Raw genomic sequence first — 21875 nt, forward strand, 5'->3', positions numbered from 1 at the left:
CAATGTATTTGCGAAAATCAGAATACTTTTTTATGTCTTTAGGTCTTTACTAAATTGTAAATTTATATCTACCAACAGGGACTTGTTAGATTGGACGTAAAACTTTTCTTCAATTTATCACTTCTTTAATAAGTTGAATGATGACTTTTGCAATCATTAAGGCCGACACCAATATGTTCAACGCTCCAGTTAGTCTATCTTTTCTTAAACGCGTTGTTAGATTATCTTGAACCGTTGATAATTCGGCTTCCTACTCATTTCCATGTATTGGTTAGGTTTTTTTGTGTTGAATTTTATAGACCAAACCCTAATTCCATTAGAGAAAGACAACTAAGTATTGTATGAAAATACTCTGTATTGTACAAAAACGAAAAGATCAGGTTTTTCATGACTGTAGGAGTCGTTTTCCTGCAAACCAATATATTCAGCCAGTTTTTTGAAGGTGTAAATAATATAAATAAATAAATTAATTAATTAATCGGCACTGTCAAAACCTATAATTGTCTTATTTTTATGTAATGATGCTTTTCAAACAAATTTGTTACTAAAAAAAAACACCTACTAATGGTTGAATTCAATATGCTAAACGCCTTACCTCGGTATCCTTTGTTTCCTTCTGGGCCTTCTCTTATTTCACCCGGTTGACCTACATCACCCTTCGGTCCTAAGAAGAATTGAAGAAAAAAGATTAATTATATTGTATAACAATGGCTATTTTAAGCTGCAGTTGTTGTCTTTTTTTGCAGTTGTGATTTCAAAAATGCAGTTATGAATTTCAGAAAATGCAGTTGTGATTATTCATTGAAACGGCAATTTTAGTAATATTTTAACCTTCTTTTATCTTTATTTGTTGAGAATTTCGGCTCGCTTCGCTCGCCAATATTTTTAACACTGCACGAAATGTATTTGTTTGACTACTGAAACAAATTATAGGGAATTCAAATTTTTTTGACAAAATGTTTTGTTTTTTAAATTACATTATTTCAAGCTTTTTTCGTATAGTATTTTCTGGGTCTTGAACAGAATTATTAGTGACTTTAGATTTTATGCTCATATTATTTAGTTAAATCAAACCAGAGACAGTATATTTTTAAAAGAAGTAGTAAAACAAAGATCTCTCTCATCATATTCGCGATAAACAGACACACCAAAAATTTATATTTTCCATGTTCTATTGAAGCGACGATTCATATTTTTTCAACATTAAATATCATGTTGCGCTTCAGTTCAAACACTTCTGTATTCCCATTTTTGTTCCAACCGACACATATGCACTAGAAAAACAGATTATGGGACATTTTTGTCCCCTCAAAAAAGAAACATTGCAACATTTTTAAAAACTGCAGTTATGATTTTTTGTTAAAATAGCCATTGTTGTATATATATACAGTGGAACCTCGATTATCCGTCAGGCACCGGACCAGCGCCTTGACAGAAAATCGAAAAAGACGGATAATCGAGATTCTCATAAAAAAGGCAAAGTAATCAAAATTTCCATACTTTCTAATTAGTTTATGATGAAAAACAGGGTGATGTAGAAAATATATGATAGATATGAGAACAGATTTGGTGCATTGTCCAATATATTGTATATACGAGAAGTGTACCGAAAACGCAAAGCCTCTGATTTCAAATCGTATTGTGCGAATGTACAAGCGGCACACAATTGATTTTAATTATGAAAGTTAGTTGGCAACTTTATTCGTATGTTCAAGTGAAATAAACTGAAAAATGAACTATAAAAAAACTTTTCCACCTTGAAAAGGTGTGACGGTTAACGGAGGTGACGGATAATGGGAGGACGGATAATCGAGGTTCCACTGTATATATAAGTGCTCTAAATGTCAAAGTGAAGAAATTCAAGTAAGCGCGGGTAAACGGCGGGAGTAACTATGACCCTCTAAATCTCTAGCGTACTTCAATTTCATGCATTTGGTCCATTTCGGAAAATTTCGATAATGCCAATTCATAAAAATCATTCATAATTATTATCTAAATAAAATTCAATCCAGATTTTACTATACTGTACCTGGCTTTCCCGGAAATCCTCGGTATCCCTTTGGTCCCCGGAATCCTTGAATACCTCTATCGCCTACCGAGAATATTTTGTCAATTAATCATTGTAACTAGGCTGGTTTCAAACAGAAACAACACACTTGTTCCCCCTAAAGACTCTTTAGTAAAGAGGTATATTCAAATGTATTTGGAAATGTGGCCACCTTAGTTACGTAAAGTTGTCTTTCGCAAAAAGCGTACAAGCTATACGGTTTATTTACGTGAGTTGTGCGTATATTTTATTGTAACAATTCTGAAAACGCACACACATACAATGTAGCCACAAATCAATAATCCTCTTTAAAGCTATATTACCTTTGTCACCCAAGTCGCCGTGAGCTCCTGTTAAATCTATTAAATTGAAATTTTGATCAAAAACGTGTTTTTCTTTCATTTGAATTACTTTTTAAAAAAAATTACCCATTAATGACTCAGGTAAATCGCCCAAAGGCCCTTTTCTGCCAACCTCACCCTGCTCTCCTTTCACTCCTCTGAAAAATAGTGAAACAATGGACAATATTACTTTTCCGTACACACCGTGTCAAGGGAAAGTATAGGAATTGGTCCCGAAAACTTTTTTCGCAAAATTGGTTTAGATCATCATAAAAACTCATGAAACGTGTAGAATACCACTTTTTGAAAAACTTTTCCGTTCGTGTGTCGTCGTCGTTGGTGTTTGTTAACACGATAACTCAAAAAATAATTGAGATAGTCAAAATCTGGAAATGCTAAAAGTTTTGTATCCAAAAAACTTAGTTTAAGTTCGAAGATGGGGTACTTGCCCTAAGAAAAAACTCGAAAAAATGACAATTTTGTATGGGAGGTACCCGTAAATCGACTCCGAATGTTTTCCAACTTTAAGATTCTGAAAGTTTCATGTTGATCGCATTTAAACAAGTTTGATTTGTAGCCCTCAATTTTTGTAGAAATTTCATTGGAGAAAATTGAGAACCAAAAACCAAACTTTCGACAATGCGATCAACATGAAACTTTCAAAATCTTATTATTTCGCCAAAAAATGAAACCTCAGAAAGTTTTGAGCCAATCGGAGTCGATTTATGGGTACCTTCTATGCAAAATTGTCGAAATTTCGACTAAAATTGGCCGATTTTTCACTGCCTTTATTTCAAGAAAATTCACAGAACAAACCAAAAGGACGGGCAACGGTACGGAAAAGTTCGGGATTACGAATGTAATTCTTTTTATTTAATTTAATTTTATTCATATTCTGTTACAAAAAAACGAAAAACATATTTAAATTTTATTCGCGAACTTTTTCGGTAGAAATGTTGTTCATTATGATAAACGTTCGTGAATAAAAGAACATTCCCCAACTCGCCAACTTTACACTATCTCATTATTATTCTGCACCATACAGCGTTTCTTCGCCAGAGTTGGTTTATTTGATATAAATATTTGGTTGCATATTTACAATATTTATAATGTATTCATTGTTTCTTTAATTTCTCCAAGTTCTAATTCTTCTGAAATAATCGGTTATTCTCTGTTTGATAGTATCACTTCAATCGAAAATAAAACAGCTTAAAACGGTCAAATATTTTGAATAAGGGCTCTATCGTAATGGAAATTAAATGCGAGCGGAGACGGTGGATTGGAAAATCGTGTAGAAAAACTTTTTAGATGGGGATGGTTCTTTAATTATTTTTTTCGTTCAATAAAATAAAATTAAATATTGTTATAGAACTGATACAGCAGTTCACACAGTAATTTTTGACAATATATTGATTTCCAACAATCCAATATTCAGTATTCTTTGGAACATTTTTGGTATAAAAGAAACAATAAAACATAAATAACTCACTTGATTCCCTTTTCACCTTCGTCTCCTTGCAAATAGTGTTTTGGTGTTCTGTCTGGTTCACCTGTAGCAAACAAATGGTACGTCCTTAAATATTATCCTTCATATTCTGCCATACAGAAGCTTAATCCTCTAGTGCATACAACCAAATTTAGATGGGCAACATTCGAACGCCTGTATAATGTAAACCGTACGTAGTCCTCTATAATTTTCTCTTTTGCACTATTCGTTGACATCAAGCGGTTGTTGTGTTATAAACAAGAATGTGCGCAATTTTTTTTTTGGCAAAATAAATTATTCGCTTTCAAAATTAGATAAAATGTTGACACTTTTAAACAATGGATTTGATTGTTCTCTGATTCATGTCTATCGCATTTCCTGACTAAACCTAAACCATGAGAAATCCAGGATTATGAATATTTTTTAATTATCTATGGCTAAAAATCAACCAAGTACCAGTACTCCCAGCCCTAGGAAAAATGAATGCACTAGAGGGTTAAGGCTACCTATATTTATATTTTTAAATGCTAAACCGTTGATCGAATTTTCAAGTACTAAATGCCTATCTACCTTGTAAATGTATATGATTGAAATACCCAAATTCTTTTCTCAAAATTTTATTACACCGGGACAAAATTCGACGGGTTTTTAGAATCATAACACAATTTGGATTGAATAACAAAGTGAACATGGAAAAAATGCATTTTATATGTGTACATTGTAAACGAGGGAGTATATAGACATATGCACAAGATGATGAAATATCCAAATATTGTTCGGTGGTGTGTCACCATCGTCCGTATGCAAACTGAGGAATGGTACTGCTTCTTCTTCTTAACACATACTGTAAGTCGCCATATTGGAAGAAATAATGATAATACACTATAAATATTCAATATAGCCGCTTCCATTGTGCACGATTATGTGTACGATAGTGTGCAGAAGAAGTAGTAGCACAAAAAGTGTATTGGTTTTCATACGGATGGTCACCAAGAACTTGTATTGCAACAAACTCGCATTGTAATAGACAGTAAATTTCATCACTGACTACGTGGTCCACCAAAAACGTGTTGTCTATTTGCACTGTAATCGATGCCTGCCAGCAACGAACGAGTGCACCGCTGTAGTTACAACTGCAAACACTATACACAATGATCTGATATAGGAGTTTGTGTATTGTATTTAGTTCAACTTCTTGCTACAAGTGGCGCTGATGTCAAATGTCAGAAGAAATTAAGCGACCAGATGGCAGGCATTGACTGTAATTGTATAATGTGTATGTTTTTGTATAAACATACCTGGCAATCCGTCAAGTCCGTCTCTTCCATTTATTCCGTCGCGTCCAGAAACTCCCTAGGAAAGTTCGGAGATAATATAATTTAACAGAAATTTTTTTATAAAACCAACAAAAATGGGTGGGATATTTCTCAGTTCAGATGAGTTTTGGACAGGGAATGTCTGCACGTAGATTTATTCAAATAAATTAAAAATATCAAATAAATTTATCTGATATTTTTCATGCGTTGCGTTGTTGTAACGCATCTGCAGTACAAGTTCATATTGTCTTCCGGATTTGCCAACTCATTCCGAGCGGATTCCGGCAAAAATAATGCGATTTAGCATCCTAAATGGATGCGTGCTGGATGACTTCACTTCCAGAATACATTCGACCAGGTCGGATCCACCTGCTCCACAAGTTTCACTTCCAGCTCAGGCCAAATTTGAGTTGGCAAATATTTGAATAAATCTACGTGCAGACATTCCCTGGTTATAGAAGAAAAAAATAGCAATGAAAAATTGTCTATAAAAACTCAAGCAAAAACTAACTGGAAGTCCATCGAGACCCGCTTCACCCTTTGCTCCTTCTAATCCAGGATAACCGGGCAAACCAACTAAACCGATCTCTCCATCTTGTCCTTGCAAGCCTGCAAATTAAGATCGGTACGTTGGTGGAAAAGTTTTTACGACACTTGCGCAATAACAAAGTACAAACCTGGATAACCCAACTCTCCCTTATCTCCTATTTCCGGTGTAATTCTTTCTCCAATTTCAAGGATCAGACCTGCAACGAAGACATCACGTTTTTGGAAAATCAGAGAAAAAGGAAAAGCGAAATCAAGATAAATATATATATATATATATATATATATATATATATATTAATCTCAGCAAAATGAATTAGGAGTTCTAAGTAAACAGTATTATTCATCTAACCTTTTTGTCCTTTCGGTCCATCTCGTCCAGCTTCACCATTAGCACCAGGCGGTCCTATATACAGTAAATAAATGGAATAAAATTATTTGGTTTCAACAAAATATTCTAAATTTATATTTGATGAATGGTGAATGAAAGTACCTCTTAGTCCTGGCGGTCCTTGTTGCCCAGGTTTACCCTGGAATCCTTTCAAACCTCGTGGTCCAGTTCGTCCTCGAATACCTGCAGGTCCAATAAACCCAGGTCGACCTATTTGACAGAATTGAATGATTTGTATACAAAAACCATACCTCTTATATCAAACTGAATTTTGTTTGTAACTTTACTAGAAATGGTTCTTGACTAAGCTGTCAAACATGTACTAATACATTGCGCCTGAAAGTCATATAGATGGCGCTGGCAATCAAAAAACTCCCAACATATTAAAAAAACTCCGAATATTATTTTGTTTTGGGTTCTAACAAATATATTGTTTTTGTAATACATTTGTTGGAACCCAAAACAAAATAATATTCAAGTTCAAATAATGTTGATGTACCCAAATGGAATATTTTCAAATCAGAACATAATTATAAATAAACGTATGAACCCTTCATGATAACAGGCAAACTATATGTTCCAGACGAAACAAAAGGTTTTTTGAACTCAGTACTCGCACAAATAAAGAGAATCTATTTTTCTTACATTGCAAGTGCAGGAAAGATTTGTATAGAATCATTAGACATTATTATTTCTTTGAAACATATACGCGGTATAAATATATTTTTTCACATCTCAATATTTAATCACCAGCCTTTTTTCAATAAAAGTAGCTCACTTATATGCTATAGATTTTGATAAAAGTGCGTCTATGATACCTGATACTCCTCGCTCTCCTTTGTCTCCTGGATATCCGGGTGGGCAGAAACCACAATCATCACCGCGAAAACCTATAATAGAAACAAATATAGAATATGTGTTTTTTCCTCATTTTCTTTTATGAAAATGTATTTATTGTACCTTTGTCTCCTTTCGGTCCCGGAAATCCATCGAGTCCTGGCAATCCCGCCAATCCTCTTCGGCCTGGAAGTCCATCGTACCCAGGTGGACCTTTCATATGAAATTGTTATTTATTAGATACTCTGAGAAAAGAAATTTAGGGTTATGTTAAACTTTTTGTTCTGACATTTATTTCACAACATGAATTCAAAAAGTTTGTGGTGATTCTGGTACCAAAAATATTTCTAACTTTTTTTTCACTATAAAGTCAAAAAAACTTTGTGGTGCTCTAGCGGCAAAAATATATTTAGTACCGAAAATCACCACAATGTTTTCAAGTTCTTGTTGTGAAATAAGTGTCAAAACAAAAAGTTTAACATAACCCCAAATTTCTTTTCTCGGAGTATCAATACAAAGGAATAGAAACCTGGAACGACGCTACATTATATAGTCTATGAGTATGAAAAACTAAGCAATCATTTACCAGTTATATTGAATCCGATTCCCGGTAATCCTTTATCTCCAGTGAGGCCAGGTTCACCTCTATCTCCTGTAAAACCAATAACTCCTGGGCGGCCTGGTATGCCTGAGGCACCTGCATAAAACGAAAAAATAAGTAAGAATTAATAATAAGAGTTTTGATATGGACGTACGTTTTGATATATATATATATAATGATTATATAATATAATTTAGGCCCAAACCGAATGCTAAACTATAAAATTTGTAGGATACACTATAAAATTTTTTTTTTGTTTTTCTGAAAAATGAGTTTTCAATCGAAAAATGCGAATTTGGTACAATATATGCTCTTTTTGAGAAACTGACTGATTTCAACAAGAAACCTGCCAATATTATGGTATGAAAAGTTGACGAATGACGTCTCAGAGTCGCTCCAAGTCGAAAAACTGACATGTTGCAATAAAAAAATGGAGAAATAGAGCTCCATACTATTTCCCAAAAAAATCACGAAAAATCGATGAAATCATTGCGGTTTTCGGGTCACGTCGTCATTATTTGTCATAACTCATTCCGTGGGACCAAAATTTCCCAAAAAAATGCAGAAAAACAAAAAAAATGTTTTATAGTGTACCCTATAAATTTTATAGTGTAGTTTAAAATTGAAACTGTTATCAAATTGAAAAAATGAAGAAGTTATGTGTGGATATTGTTTAATTTAGTTGAATTTGGCGTAAATTTAAAGAATCTGACCAAATACTTCGGCTAAACACAGCATAAACACGTTTCAAATTTTATAGTGTCACTATAAATTTTATAGTTTAGCATTCGGTTTGGGCCTTATATTATAATCATATGATATCATAATTGAATCTGTAAGAATAATCTTGACCTGCCAAATTGAGTGAAAATAAATGTGAAACATAGAGTTTTTTTTATATGGACTTTACAACAACAACTCCATATAAAAAAAAACTCTATGTTTCACATTAATTTCTACTCAATTTGACAGGTCAAGATTATTCTTACCTATTCAATTATGATATACATTCAATTCAAACAATAAGGTACAAAAGTACCATTTCTTTATTTGCGTGATTTGTGTGTAGCAAAAAATGTGTTATACATAACGTAAAAACAACGAGCAACACCAACTAACTCTTTCAACAATCATCCATTTAAATCATATAAAAAGTGAAGGTTTACTAACGAACGTACCTTTTGGCCCTTGAATATTTTGTCCTGGGAATCCTTGCAATCCTTGTCTTCCAACGGGACCTATTCCAATAAAATCAAATTCAATAATATGTTCAAAGCACAAGTGTAATAATTATTTTCAATTAATTGGTCTACAGAACGAATGTATTGATTGCACTATAGTTTTACATTTTCGATATGTTATTAATATGTTAATAACCAAAATATCGGAAAATTTTTAATAACTCAAACATAACATAACATATTATTAAATTAATAAGATTCTACGATATTATTAAAATATTAATAAGAAAATCGGATTTTATTAACGATTTTTTATGGGCCAAATGTTGATTTTTTCTGCTGTGGGTATGGGGTATGAATATGGGTATATACGGATCTTATTAACATTAGTATTTTAATGCCGGTAAATCTATAGATTGCACTCAAAAGATTGAGTGTGGCCTAGAAGGCGCGAGTGTTCTTGAAATTTATTGTCGCGCTTTTCTTCGTTCTTTAATGGAAATTTTTACCTGGTATTCCAGCAGGGCCCATAGGTCCCATTGGTCCAGGTTCGCCTTGATCTCCTGGCTGCCCAGGTATGGTTAAACCTAATTGAAAACAAATATGCATATATAGTATAAAATATGTTGCGCATTAAGCGTTTGATAGCTGTACACTAGCGCAACACACTGAAGTAAACAAAACATACTAATCAAATGTAATCAAAGGTACTGAGTGTGTTTAATGATACAAAAACACAGTATTTCCGATGGTAACCATATTCATTGCAGAATGAATGCTTTAGTTGGTTTTCTTATTGTGATGCGCGCTGTGTGCCTATCATCAATGATTTGAATTCAAATGTCATACCTTTTCGACCGGGTAGTCCGTCTAGACCTGGATCGCCGGGGCTCCCAGCGAGTCCCATCGGACCTAGTAAATGTAAATCGTGTTTGTATAGTAACTTTTCAAATCTGGTCATCTCACGGAAAGTAAAAGCCTACTGTTTCCATAACAACCCATCAAAATACCTGACTATATTTCATTTTCAATAACAAGCTAGTTAAATAAATCTATTTTTATTTAGACGGAAACGTATCAATCATGCAAGCCTGTTTCGATACACAAAAAATTATCGATTCATTTCCAGTTGTAAACTGTTGAAAATTAGAATCATCCGGAAAGTAAATGGAAGTGATTTTTCAACGATGAATGGAACTTTTTTTATACAAAGTTTTGTTTGACAGTATCAATGGGTTAAAATATAAACAGTATTAGAATAAGTTGCAATGAATGTTTTATCTACCTGGTCGGCCTGGATGCCCTGGGATACCGGGAATTCCTAAAACCAGAAATAAATAGTCATTATTACAAAATTAAATTTAAAAAAACCTCCAGATTTAATTATAAAAAATTCTAATATCGGCAAACAATTTATTTTGTCCATTCAATCTTCAAACAGTTAAGAATGCAAAAATGAACATACCTCTGTCTCCAACTTCCCCAACATCGCCTTGTGGACCAATTGGGCCAACAGAAATTTCATCTAAACTCGGGTCATAAAGACCTGGTAATCCTGCGGCACCTGTTACATACAAAAATCATATTACATACATATAGTAAAATAGTAAATTATTCGCTTTCATTTCAATACATTTTCTGACAGTAATTTGATTAAATCAATAGACACAAATGTATGAATTTTTGACATATTTTATAAAGACGAATCTCCAGTGGGTGCTCGCTTTGTATGCCTCCAATGTAATTTTTCGTTGACGTTTGCAACAAGACGCCACCTCAAAAAAGCTCTATGGAACTAGCGGCGATAAACGAATGACTCAAATACGCTCGCAACAATGAACTTCACAGAGCGGCGAAAAATGCATAAGTGGCGAATGGGTAGAATTTTCAAAGAAAAATCGTCGATTCCAACACCCACCGCAATTCTATAAATGATAAATTCTAGGGGCTAACGGATTTTTTATTGACAAAATCTGTTTTTATCGCCCAATTTTAATGACATCCGTAAAAAATTGAAAAAATCTGTATATATTGAATTTTATCATTTAATATCGACTATAAATGTGCTGACGTCATTACCGATTCAAAAATGCTGGAAGTGGGTTTTGGTGGATCCCCGGGATCGTTTAGTACTGCTCCCGGTTCTGGAAGTGGATCCTCAGGATGGGCCAGGGCATTGTCAAACCCAGTCTGTTCCATCCTGAAGATCCACCAAAACCCACTTCCAGAATCGGGAGCAGTTCTGAACGATCCTGAGGATGCACCAAAACCCGCTTCTAGAACAGTATACTGTTCTATATATGCATTCGTTAAAGCGAAAAAATTACTGCAAAAATCGGGCAAAATCGACCAAAATGTGATCATATCGGAATTTATTTATTTAAATGATAAAAAATGTTAAAGTCGGTCATTATTGGTTACTTTTAAAACCGTGGTTAGCCCCTAGGATAAATTGCTACTTCTTCAAAGCAGCTCTTTGAATTTGTCTATTTCAAACCAAATAAATATAAATAAAACGTACCTTGAAGACCTGGAACTCCAGGATACCCGTCCTCGCCAACTTCGCCTTTTACGCCATCAGATCCATCTCGGCCAGCGTAACCAGGTGCACCTTTGGCTCCTTTCTCTCCGGGAGCACCTATTTTTGTATAATATGATTTTAAGTAGGAAATCAGAGTTGTACAAATATATTCGGTAAATTTAACACAATACCTTCTGTGCCATCTCTTCCAACTTTTCCACGGTCTCCGACGCTCCCTTCTTCGCCTTTATATCCTTTCAGTCCACGTTCACCTTTGGCCCCAGAATATCCCCAATTCCCACGTGGGCCATTGTCTCCCATCTCTCCTTTGTACCCTTTCTCGCCCTTTTCGCCTGTTTTGTTTCAAAAAATGTAGATATATATTTGAAATTTATGAAAGTGATCGTATTTCGCAAATCCTTCTAATACCTTGGCGCACAAGTCGTACATCCCATTTCGTTTCACTTAATCCACTGTCGCCCAGGTCTCCGCGAGGACCTTTTGGTCCTTTTATTCCGATGCTACGAAGTGGCTGCATTACAAATAAAGCGCAAAATTGAACAACGGAAGAAACAAGAACTATTAGGTTCGAAATTTATTTAAACCGATTGAAAATTTACCGGTTGTGAGTTTGCGTCGTCTCCTGGTGGACCCCGTTCTCCCATCTCTCCTTTGTATCCCTAAGATAAAATGGCAGCGAACAATGTGAAAAATGGAATTTTAATTTTTTCTATATTTTTTTATGATTTGATAATGATAAATTTTGATAATGATAAATTATGTAAACATTTCTACTAATATTTTATCGAAATTCGATTCAAATGCAATTCAGGGCTGAATTTTTGAAATCTTCAAAATCTACGATATTTTACCCATTAATGGAGCTAGATATTTTTTAGTAGTTAACGCTTTAGTGGCGATTGTGAAAATGTACAATTGTACATTTTAAAAATATATATTAAATGTATGAGTATATTACCAATGGACCAATGTTGCCCTCGAAACCCTTTAAACCTGGGGCACCAGCAAATCCTCTGTACCCTGGAATTCCCGGCTTGCCTGACTCGCCTCTTAAACCTTTAGAAATAAGAGAGAAGGATCAAAAACACATTTATAGTTTTTGTAATGAAATAAAAATGCACTTTAATTTTGAAACAAACATTAATACCTTTTGTGCCTTTTGAATTTATTCCACCCTCTCCTGGATCACCTCTCGGACCAGCTCTCCCGGCATCTCCAGGCAAACCACGCGGTCCTAGTTATTGGAAATAGTTCGAATTTAATATGAATCTTCTAGAGAATTTAGCTTTAATTTATGACTCTATTTGCTCTATTTGTCCTTCTTATTTTTCGTCTCCTAGCTTAACAAGCAATTTCCATATGAAATGCAATGCAATGCAATGCAATTGAATTGTGGGAATTAATTTTAATATTATTAAGCTGTTTTAAAGTGTAAAACTATGCATGCTAAAATTACATCTTTAACTGAATATTTTGACAGTCGAAAATCATTACGTTGTACTGCCAGTATATGATAGGCTCATTAAAAACTAGTATATGATAGGCTCATTAAAAACTGAATTACTTAATATATCCTGAAACGCTGTATATGCACTCCTAAATCTGTCATTTTAAAATTAGTGTATGATGAAAATAAACCGCTAAACAAGTGACATCTGACGGTCGTTTAGTGACGAATGTAACTAGAAAGTAGTGACATTTTTCGTTCGTTTATTGCCAGATGTAAATCAACTCGCGTATAAGTGTCATCGGCTACTAGTTTACATATTCCATATTTTGGTGTGTGTGAATATTATTCAGTGAATAATGAGAAGAGAAACTTACCCGGATAACCTGGATTTCCAGGGATACCAACAGCACCATCAGTTCCGTTGCAACCATCAATACCGAATGGGCCGCGAGGGCCTTCTTCACCGGGCAAACCTGTAACCCAAATAATGGTAGTATAGTAATTGTTTTCAGTACCGCAACAATTGGGACTTAGTCCAATTCTTGATTCACAAGTAAGTAAATTAACTTTACGTCATAATTTTTTATTTCAAAATATCGAGTTGTATGTCACTTTAGCACAATTAAAGATGATTCGTAAAAGTTGTAAATTAAAATGCTACACACAATATTGCTATTTAATGTGTAGGTTATTCATATGCGTGGGATTTTGTAACTGTTGATGGGTGGGATAATAACACAAAAACGGAGATATCCCGAAAAATTTTGAAACATCAATATAATTGAGAAAATCCGGAAATTGTATTCAAGCTACAAGGTGCTGTTTAATTCGAAAAAAGGATAATGGTAATTGAATACATCCGTATGCAAACCAATACATTTTTTGTTGATTATACTGCTTCTTTTTTTCCCCACTATGGACACCGCCATTGTTATGAAAATGTTGAGAAATGGATGCATTTAATGAAATGCCAATATCCGCGTAAGGCTATACTAAATAAATATGTTTTTAAAATTCATTCTATGTATATTATAAATAAACATTTTTTCTAAGGTGCGTGAATTTAGGCCACGATCAGAAAACCGCCGCGGTCAAAATTCATTTCATGAAATGAAATTAGGCCGCCGTGAATAAGGTAACCAACTTCTCCAAAGAAAAAATCCGTACATTTTTCGATTTGTACGGATTTTTGAACCGAAAAATCCGCACACGGACTAAAATCGTTGAAAATCCGTACAAATCCGTCAAAAATGTTTAAAAATTCGTACAAATCCGTTTAAAGTAGTACACGAAAAAATCCGTACTGTCCCGCGAAAATCCGTACGGTTGGTCACCTTAGCCATGAACCGGGCCATTTTTTTCATTTTTTTGCCATTTTTTTCATTTTTCGTTATAAATTTTTTTTACCCCGCTGGGGCCATAAAAGAGCCGGATCCATACGGAGCCATATCTGATTGCGGCCTAAATTCACGTGGCCATATTTCACTGAGCCGTATGCACCAAATTATCCATTAAACATACACCACAGGCCATAAGTTTGGATACCCCTATGAAACGTTTGTTTCTACGTTTTTTGAACATTTTCACTTGAAATTTAGTATTGGACATGAAAATATATCGAAATTCTGACCGAATGGATGATTTGGAAGATAAAATTTGGCCGGCCTATGGCCATCTTTTGGCCTTTGAGCTGTGGGAGCCAAAATCGAAGTCTTAAACGGGCCATCGGATTAAAAAGTTATATACGCCATTGGAAAGGTCTTGAAAAGTAGATGTGATTTGTGGTATTAAACATCAAAATCGGCCGGCGTTTGGCCAAGATATGGCCGTTTGTAATTTTTGGCCGAAATCTTCAATCAGCCATATCTTGGCCAAAAGCTGGCCGATTTTGATGTTTAATACCAAAAATGATACGTACTCTCCGAGACCTTTCCAACGACGCATAGCACGTTGAGATTGAACAAGCGGTTTGAAATTTAAAAATTTTGGGCCAAATTCATTCATAGGGGTATCCAAACTTATGGCCTGTGGTGTATATTCATTTATACCAATTTGATACGAATTTCAAAAACATATTTATTTAGTATGGCCTTACACCGATATTGGCATTTCACTAAACGCACTCATTTTTCAACATTTTTATAACAATGGCGGCATCCGTATTGTGAAAAAGAAGAAGCGGTCTCGTTCAAGCAATCGCGTACGGATGATTGAATCATGTATTTATCGCATATAACCTGGCATTCCGGGTGCTCCTCTATATCCGGGCTCCCCTTGTTCTCCCTAAAACATTGTGGAAACGTAATAGGTGTAAGTGTTTCTGTAGTACACCAAGTGTCTCTTGGGAATTACATACTCTGTATCCTTTTTCACCATGCGACCCAATTTCACCATAGTCTCCGACTTCACCGGGTCGGCCAGGTGGTCCATCATATCCAACTTCACCAGGGGCGCCTTCTTGCCCAGGTACGCCAGCAGGTCCTTGTGAACCCAAAGTGCCTTTGATTCCATCACATTTGCACGGTTCTTTATTACATTCCTAAAAGTATATTGAGTTCATTAATAAATAAGTCAAATTTTGTACAGATTTTCGGTGTAAACGGTTGCAAAAAAAATGTTGACTTTCTTTCTCAATGTACAAAACGCGTGAAACACTACGGAACACGCTGCACACGATCATACCGATATGATCGATGAAATAAGCACGTTGTGTTAATGTACGTAATAAATTCGTATTATTCCATGTAAATCGATTTACGCCACGCATAAAATTTAATATCATAATTTTGTTTTGAATGCTTTTTCTTTCGACATTTTCTTTTCGACTTCATTTCACGCGTATATGAAGAGCGTTACCAAAAGAAGAGCTGAACGTCTTCATAGTCGCCTGAAATATGAATAACCAACCGATTTTTTTTGTAGTTTTATGTGATTTTTGCCCTCTTATCATTCATACGTATATGCAGAGAACGGTACTGAGTGTAGTACATGTATATTGTACAGCGCAAAAGTTTTCACTCAACAGCAGTAAGTAGTATAGGATTGATTGACATACATTATACTATATTGTGTATATATGGGCGGTATAAATTGTAGATAAAGTTGCTCAAGTTGCTCGTTTATTGCTGTTGTTGCTCATTTCTAAAAATAAAGAACCTTCCGTTCTTAGAAATGTAATCACACCGGAAAATGTGTGCTCAGTCAGTCATCATTTAACGATTTCGAAAATTGATTATTTCCACTAACTTTGAGTGTGTACAAAAGACATCATAATTTAACTCTCAACATTAAACAGGATGGCTCAGTACACACTGCGTGTGTTTGTGTGTTTTTTTTTTGTATTTTTCTTCTGGAAAAATCTTTGTGGAATTTCACAATTCTATTTTTTGCATAAAACTATGTCCAAGAATTTGGTTTTGTTATATCACGCATTTATATTGGTTGCTTCCGGGAATATTGAAGGCGGTACAGATACAAACACATGATAATCTCACATAAATCTTTACTCGGCGATGTACAATAAGTGCATTTGTTATGCATTTTCATTATTCAAATACCAGAATAGTTGCCACAATTCATGTGAATCGCTTTGCGTATGCGCCACATATATTATCCAATTTACACGAAAGACTGAAACCATTGCTTTATGTGCAACAACATTATTTCTATTCTTCCAACTTTCATAAAGATTTGGTTTTTGCTTGCCGATCATGAATTGAAACAAATAGTTGGTAGATTTAAAATGTATACCACAAGCATATTTCTTGATTTCTAAACAACCTTTTTAGGTCACTTTATTTTGAAAAGGAAGCACAACACTGATAGCAGCACCAGCTCTCGGAAATGAACTGATTATACAACTAATTCCACAATTGGATCCCACAAACCACACTATTTTAAACATGTATTCTTTTTGTGTAATTAATCTTATGAAATGAAATTTGTTCAAATTTCATTTTTCCAATTAAATAAACTACATATTGATTGTTCATACTACTCCTTCGATTAATAATTTTGAATTTTATTTTAGCATCAGATTTTTTTTTTCATTTTGACCACTTTTGAACTGAACACGATTTAACGTATTTGAAGTATGACACTTGCACTACTTCGATAATGTATAGATAATCAATTGGAAGCTCGAATTTGAAATTGTATTGTGCGATATGTTTATTTGAAATATGTGTGCGAGAAAGTTCTCACCTTTGTGGCATTTCTACACTCCACAACACTAATAAATATAAAACAGATTACAAGTAGAGCCGTATGGTTTGTTTGAAAGAAATTATGCAGGCTTTTTTGGCCTGCTGTAGATTTCATTTTCACTGTTTTTGTGTACGCAATCGTGTTGTCATTTATCCAAAAAAAAAAATTGTTCACTACTCTAATCCTACAAGCCCTCGTAAAAGCGCCAAATTTATTCACAATTTAGGTTAAAGTATATCAAGTCCCACATTAAGCGTAAAAAATGCTAAGTCAATGATGGGATAAATCCACCAAGACTAAAGAAATAACCACTTCTCACTGATAGTATATGGTTGACCACTTTCTTTTTTTCTTCAGTAAACGACCAATTTTGTCGAGCGTTGAATCTGAACTGAATGTTTGGACTTCAACTAGAATCTCACGTACGATGTGATTATGCGGCGACGGCTAACCAACACAACGAAATCCAAATGATTAAACGGAGCTTTATCAGAATAAAAAAAGAGCATTTTTTAAGCGAATTAACGTGGAAATGAATGGCAAACAGCAAGAACAGATAAGAGAGCCGACGATTTTTGCGCCTTTTCCCCATTCCTCTTCCTGAATTGGGCCTGGTATAAGTGTAAAGCATTTGTGATATAAATGACCAGCGCTGTGCGAACCGGACGAAACGGATCGACAAACTTCCACTTGGAGACATTTGAATTACCGAAATAAGCAAATTATGCAATTAAAACCCGTTTTGCCCGGATGCAAGTTTGTAGGCAAACAATTCATTGATATTTATTTTAAACAAAATATATAATTTATTCTCACATTATCACACCCAACCCAGATTACGCCATTCGCTCTATGCTTCTCACTTATCACTCTATAATAAAATATTTGGCACAATAAATTTCATTGAAAAGAGAAAAACCGAGAAAGAGAGGGAGGAAAAAATGAAACCAAATTGAAATTCATTGATGAAATTAGGAAGTAAATCGGTTTGCGACTGCTTTCACATTGTCAAAGATTTATTAGTATGCATTATGACTTTGCCGGTTAAAATTGATTAAACGTAAGATCACAACCTTATGATCTAATTTTAAAATAGATTCAGTTAATTTTTGTATTTATTTGAGCTCATACGTACTATCTATTCTTCAACCTTGTTTTGCTATCAATTTGGTCCTAAACGAAAATATTTTTGAAATTTATGACCAAAAATAATATCGTTTCCATTGAAATTATATTGTAGGAATCTTGAAAACATCACGGAAATTGCAGTTCATGTTAATACATTCAGTTCACATCTGTAGTTGTTTGTTCGTTGACTGGCTAGTGGGATGATGAAATGTGATTGAATAATAGCATATGAGGTCGGTGATATATAATGCATAAATATTATTCAGAAAATATATAAAGGATATGCCATATGCCCCGCAAAACACTTGAAAATATTTAAAAAGGCTAGAACTGTCGTCACATTTTAGTTGAAAATGATCTCATAAGCGATACAGATTGCAAGCACTCGTGTGCCACACAGTGTCCAAATGAATGAAGTGAAACAAATACGAAGCATGTAATTTGCAAAAGTATGCACTTGGCAGATCGTATTCTGCAAGATAAATTAAGCGAATGTATCGTTTATTGTTGCATATTCTGATGAGACCATGCAAGCATTATATTTCACTCTCTTCTTTTGTATAAGAATGATGATTTTTTGGGTCATCTCATAAGAAAGAAGAATTATGTATATAGTAGCAACGGAGGCAATAGTAAAACAAGCTCATCTGCATCTAACTAACAATGTTGAGAATTATAAACATCGGCCGACTACAACACTAATGAAGTTCACTTTCATACTTTTTCGATGTTTGTCGAGATGCGAGTGAAAATGATTGCTACGAAAACAGTCAGTTGCAAGTCATAAATGCATGAGAGTGGATCGAATAAACAATTTAAATTGATTTCGCTTGAAACAAAAAAAAAAACTTTGGTGGCTTTCATGCGAATGCAAAAGAATAAATATGAGCGCCTTGTGTTGTGTACGAAATTCAAAACGTTTGCATTCCATACATTATAAATAGTGTAACAGGAAAAAAATAGCCAAGTAGCAAATTCAGCGGCGGTCACTTGAAGCATATTAATTTAAATACCGCCGTCAACATATGGTGAAATAATGTTCGAGCGCGTCTTAGCAACTTGATTGAAACAAAAAAGGAGGCTTGATAAATAAACGTTCAGTTCGGATTATAGAGCGTTTATAATACAGCAATCGACTGTTGAAAAAAATCGTTCTAATCAAGTGTTCCGAGTATTTATATGTGATATGTTCTTTTTTGTGCCTGCTGCGTCAAAAGCCAAGAGGTCAACACAAAGTTAATCCATTTTGATTCCAAACGTGTAGCTTACTGTTCTTGATATACTTCTGATGAGATTAAAATGCGGGTTTCTGTGTGCTATTTGGCACTTTTAGCAACTAAACGGCTTTTCTGTCGTTGATAATGGTCTTTTTTTATTTGGCACTTGGGCCAAATTTTGATAATGAATGTGACAAGGCTACAGGAAATGTTGTACAACTACCGCAATACGAACTCTCTGCTCTAACTATTTATGAAAATGGAAACTCTACACACACTCTCTGAAATATGATTTTTTTCAACCATTTTTTAAACCTTAATCAGCACAACATTTGAAACCATTTACACTGAATTTTTATTTTATGTAAACTTGAGCGGAAAACAGTAATGATTCTCCACGTTCTTCTTTTCTGCATTTTTTCCTTACCTTTGCATTTATAACGTCGAGTAACATCAAACCGAACACGATCCATGATATTAATCGAATCTCATTGAATTTAAACAATGTCTTTAGGCCCATTTGGCCTGCAGACGATCTCATTTTTGTTATTTCTTTGATCACTTAGAACATTTGAAAAATGCCCATCAATTCTTAAAAGTTTATTGTTTTATCCACGAAAATATGTTTCACAAAGCTGCACTGTAAAAAAACTCGAAAAAAAAATATTTTTTCAACGATGGGAAATAATGAATTCTATTTTTATTCTTTTAGAGATAGAAAATAAATTCCCCACAAGTTCTTTGTATAATAAATCGACCGATTCCGACGAAAACTGAAGAACAACTGATCGACTGGAATTGAATTCAAGATTCATATGCATTAACAATGCTGCTGGAATTTGCTAACGGCGAACCAACACAACCAAATTTGCTAAATTTGTATTCCTTTATCAAACGAATCGAAAAGGGAACATAAGTTTATAGTATGTTGATTAACGGAGCGCACATGCGGAGAAACGATGGAACGAAGCGAAAAATAAGTGACGAACGACGGGAAAGGCGTAAAGTCTAACTTTTCGCAAAGTTCTTTCTTTCGTCGTCGTTGTAGTCGTGGTTACTTGATCATCACAGTTTTATGTATTATGTATATACGTGATCTTCGCTGGTTCGCTGCTCCTGATAAAAATGACGTATTCTGCAGTCGAATCTGGTTGGTATAGAATATAAAGGAGATAAAGCAAAGCAAAATATATATATATGTATATGATGCTTCATGATCAGTCAGACGGAGACAAGTGTTTAACTGATTAAGTAACTGAAACTGAATCATTTGTAATTGCTATGAAGCCAGGCAAGTGTTTAAGTAATGTTGTACACTCTTACGATTATTAAAATTATTTATCGTCATTGACAGAAACAAAATACCAGTAGCCACAGAAGATATTTAGCAAAAGATAGCATGTCACTCATATATTTTCACTTGATGTGGAATTTCTTCCAACTTATCGACTCATTTTTTTCATTCACTTTTTCTTTCCTTTTAATAATATATTCTAAACGAAAAACAATTGACTAAAAGCTTACCTAAAATTCGCAGGTTTACCAAAACAGAACAAAATGCGAATCCAAGAATAAATTCCTCCCCATGAAAAAAGGATCCTTCCGATTCGCAATCAGAACCAAAACTAAAAACATGAAAACATTCTGGAATGCCATATGAATGGTAAATGCACCAAAATCTAATAATGTTGAAAAAGCAATAAAATGTGAAAATAGAAGCGACGTAACCGATGTTACGATGTTTCAACTTACAGATCCAATAAGAATATACTCGCATTCGTTCTGTCTACTATTTTCTGTTTATAGTATGCGCGCGCATCGACTCATTCGCTGCATATACATGCCGAATGAAAATAGAAACAGCTGAAAATGCACATTTAACATATACTTGGATGAATTCTACTATTCGTGTCTTCCCCACTGCACCAAGAGGTGCATTCAGAAGTCGGCAGACTAAACGTTGTTCTTATTCATTCCAGCAGTATTCGAAACCGATTGTAACAAAGGTATAAGTGACATTATTCCCAGGACGGACGGTGCAAACGGACGAATGCATTAATCCTCAACTGCATAAATTTTTCGTAGAGCTGGGAATTTTTTTTACTGGTTTATTTTGATGAATAATTAAAGGAAAAAATATTGGTTTTTCAGGAAAATGAAGAAAAGTGTGAAAATTGGAAAACTGTTGATGGCCAAGAGGCGGGCTCATGCGATTGAGATTTAAATAAAGCATTGTCATCGGACGAGCAGGCCAATGCGTTATTTCATGCATGAACGATTTTTCATTTTCACCTTATTTGAAACTCTGGTGTCCCCGGTTTCTATATGCCTAAATTGTAGCCCGGTGTGAGAACGAAATATTGACAAAATCGAAAACGTTCTGAGAAAATTTACACAGTTTGCCCCAAGTGAACAGCGGCGAATGGATACAATATCACCGATTATGACAAGTGACTTGAAGCTTTGAACATGATGTATGGCATTTCCAATCGTCGCGTTCATACGCGTGTGTATGCGAAAAATGGTACAAGCTTGTGCCACTTTGCGTTCCGATTTACGTTAGGATTGACGTATGCTTGTGTTTGA

The 21875-nt window shown here is 34.5% G+C and overlaps 1 protein-coding gene across 3 annotated transcripts in view; it reads right to left on the reverse strand.

Moving 5' to 3' along the window:
- Positions 1–20910, reverse strand: part of LOC129568366 (collagen alpha-5(IV) chain) — a 32580-nt gene extending 11670 nt beyond the window's left edge. The window contains exons 1-30 of one of the 3 annotated variants that reach the window (XM_055446095.1): positions 20814–20910; positions 20024–20436; positions 19717–19929; positions 15095–15277; positions 14976–15021; positions 13113–13211; positions 12436–12522; positions 12247–12344; positions 11888–11947; positions 11697–11799; positions 11459–11620; positions 11268–11384; positions 10212–10310; positions 10032–10067; positions 9596–9658; positions 9256–9333; positions 8744–8803; positions 7551–7661; positions 7088–7177; positions 6946–7017; positions 6230–6337; positions 6089–6142; positions 5868–5936; positions 5702–5799; positions 5173–5227; positions 3878–3938; positions 2476–2546; positions 2371–2406; positions 2030–2092; positions 596–664 (exon numbers count right to left, since the gene is read on the reverse strand). In XM_055446095.1, the coding sequence (XP_055302070.1) occupies positions 596–664; positions 2030–2092; positions 2371–2406; positions 2476–2546; positions 3878–3938; positions 5173–5227; positions 5702–5799; positions 5868–5936; positions 6089–6142; positions 6230–6337; positions 6946–7017; positions 7088–7177; positions 7551–7661; positions 8744–8803; positions 9256–9333; positions 9596–9658; positions 10032–10067; positions 10212–10310; positions 11268–11384; positions 11459–11620; positions 11697–11799; positions 11888–11947; positions 12247–12344; positions 12436–12522; positions 13113–13211; positions 14976–15021; positions 15095–15277; positions 19717–19830 (2362 nt within the window). In that variant the 5' untranslated portion in view covers positions 19831–19929; positions 20024–20436; positions 20814–20910. Of the gene's footprint in view, positions 1–595; positions 665–2029; positions 2093–2370; positions 2407–2475; positions 2547–3877; positions 3939–5172; positions 5228–5701; positions 5800–5867; positions 5937–6088; positions 6143–6229; positions 6338–6945; positions 7018–7087; positions 7178–7550; positions 7662–8743; positions 8804–9255; positions 9334–9595; positions 9659–10031; positions 10068–10211; positions 10311–11267; positions 11385–11458; positions 11621–11696; positions 11800–11887; positions 11948–12246; positions 12345–12435; positions 12523–13112; positions 13212–14975; positions 15022–15094; positions 15278–16941; positions 17387–18079; positions 18265–19716; positions 20437–20813 lie in introns of those variants that run through there. The other 2 variants (XM_055446096.1, XM_055446094.1) reach the window with 2 other exon arrangements.
- Between the last annotated feature and the right edge of the window lie 965 nt (positions 20911–21875).

The sequence above is a fragment of the Sitodiplosis mosellana genome, unplaced genomic scaffold (assembly GCF_009176505.1).
Source record: "Sitodiplosis mosellana isolate CC-2019 unplaced genomic scaffold, AAFC_SMos_1.0 Smas_scaffold_18, whole genome shotgun sequence".
In the NCBI taxonomy this organism is placed as follows: domain Eukaryota; kingdom Metazoa; phylum Arthropoda; class Insecta; order Diptera; family Cecidomyiidae; genus Sitodiplosis; species Sitodiplosis mosellana.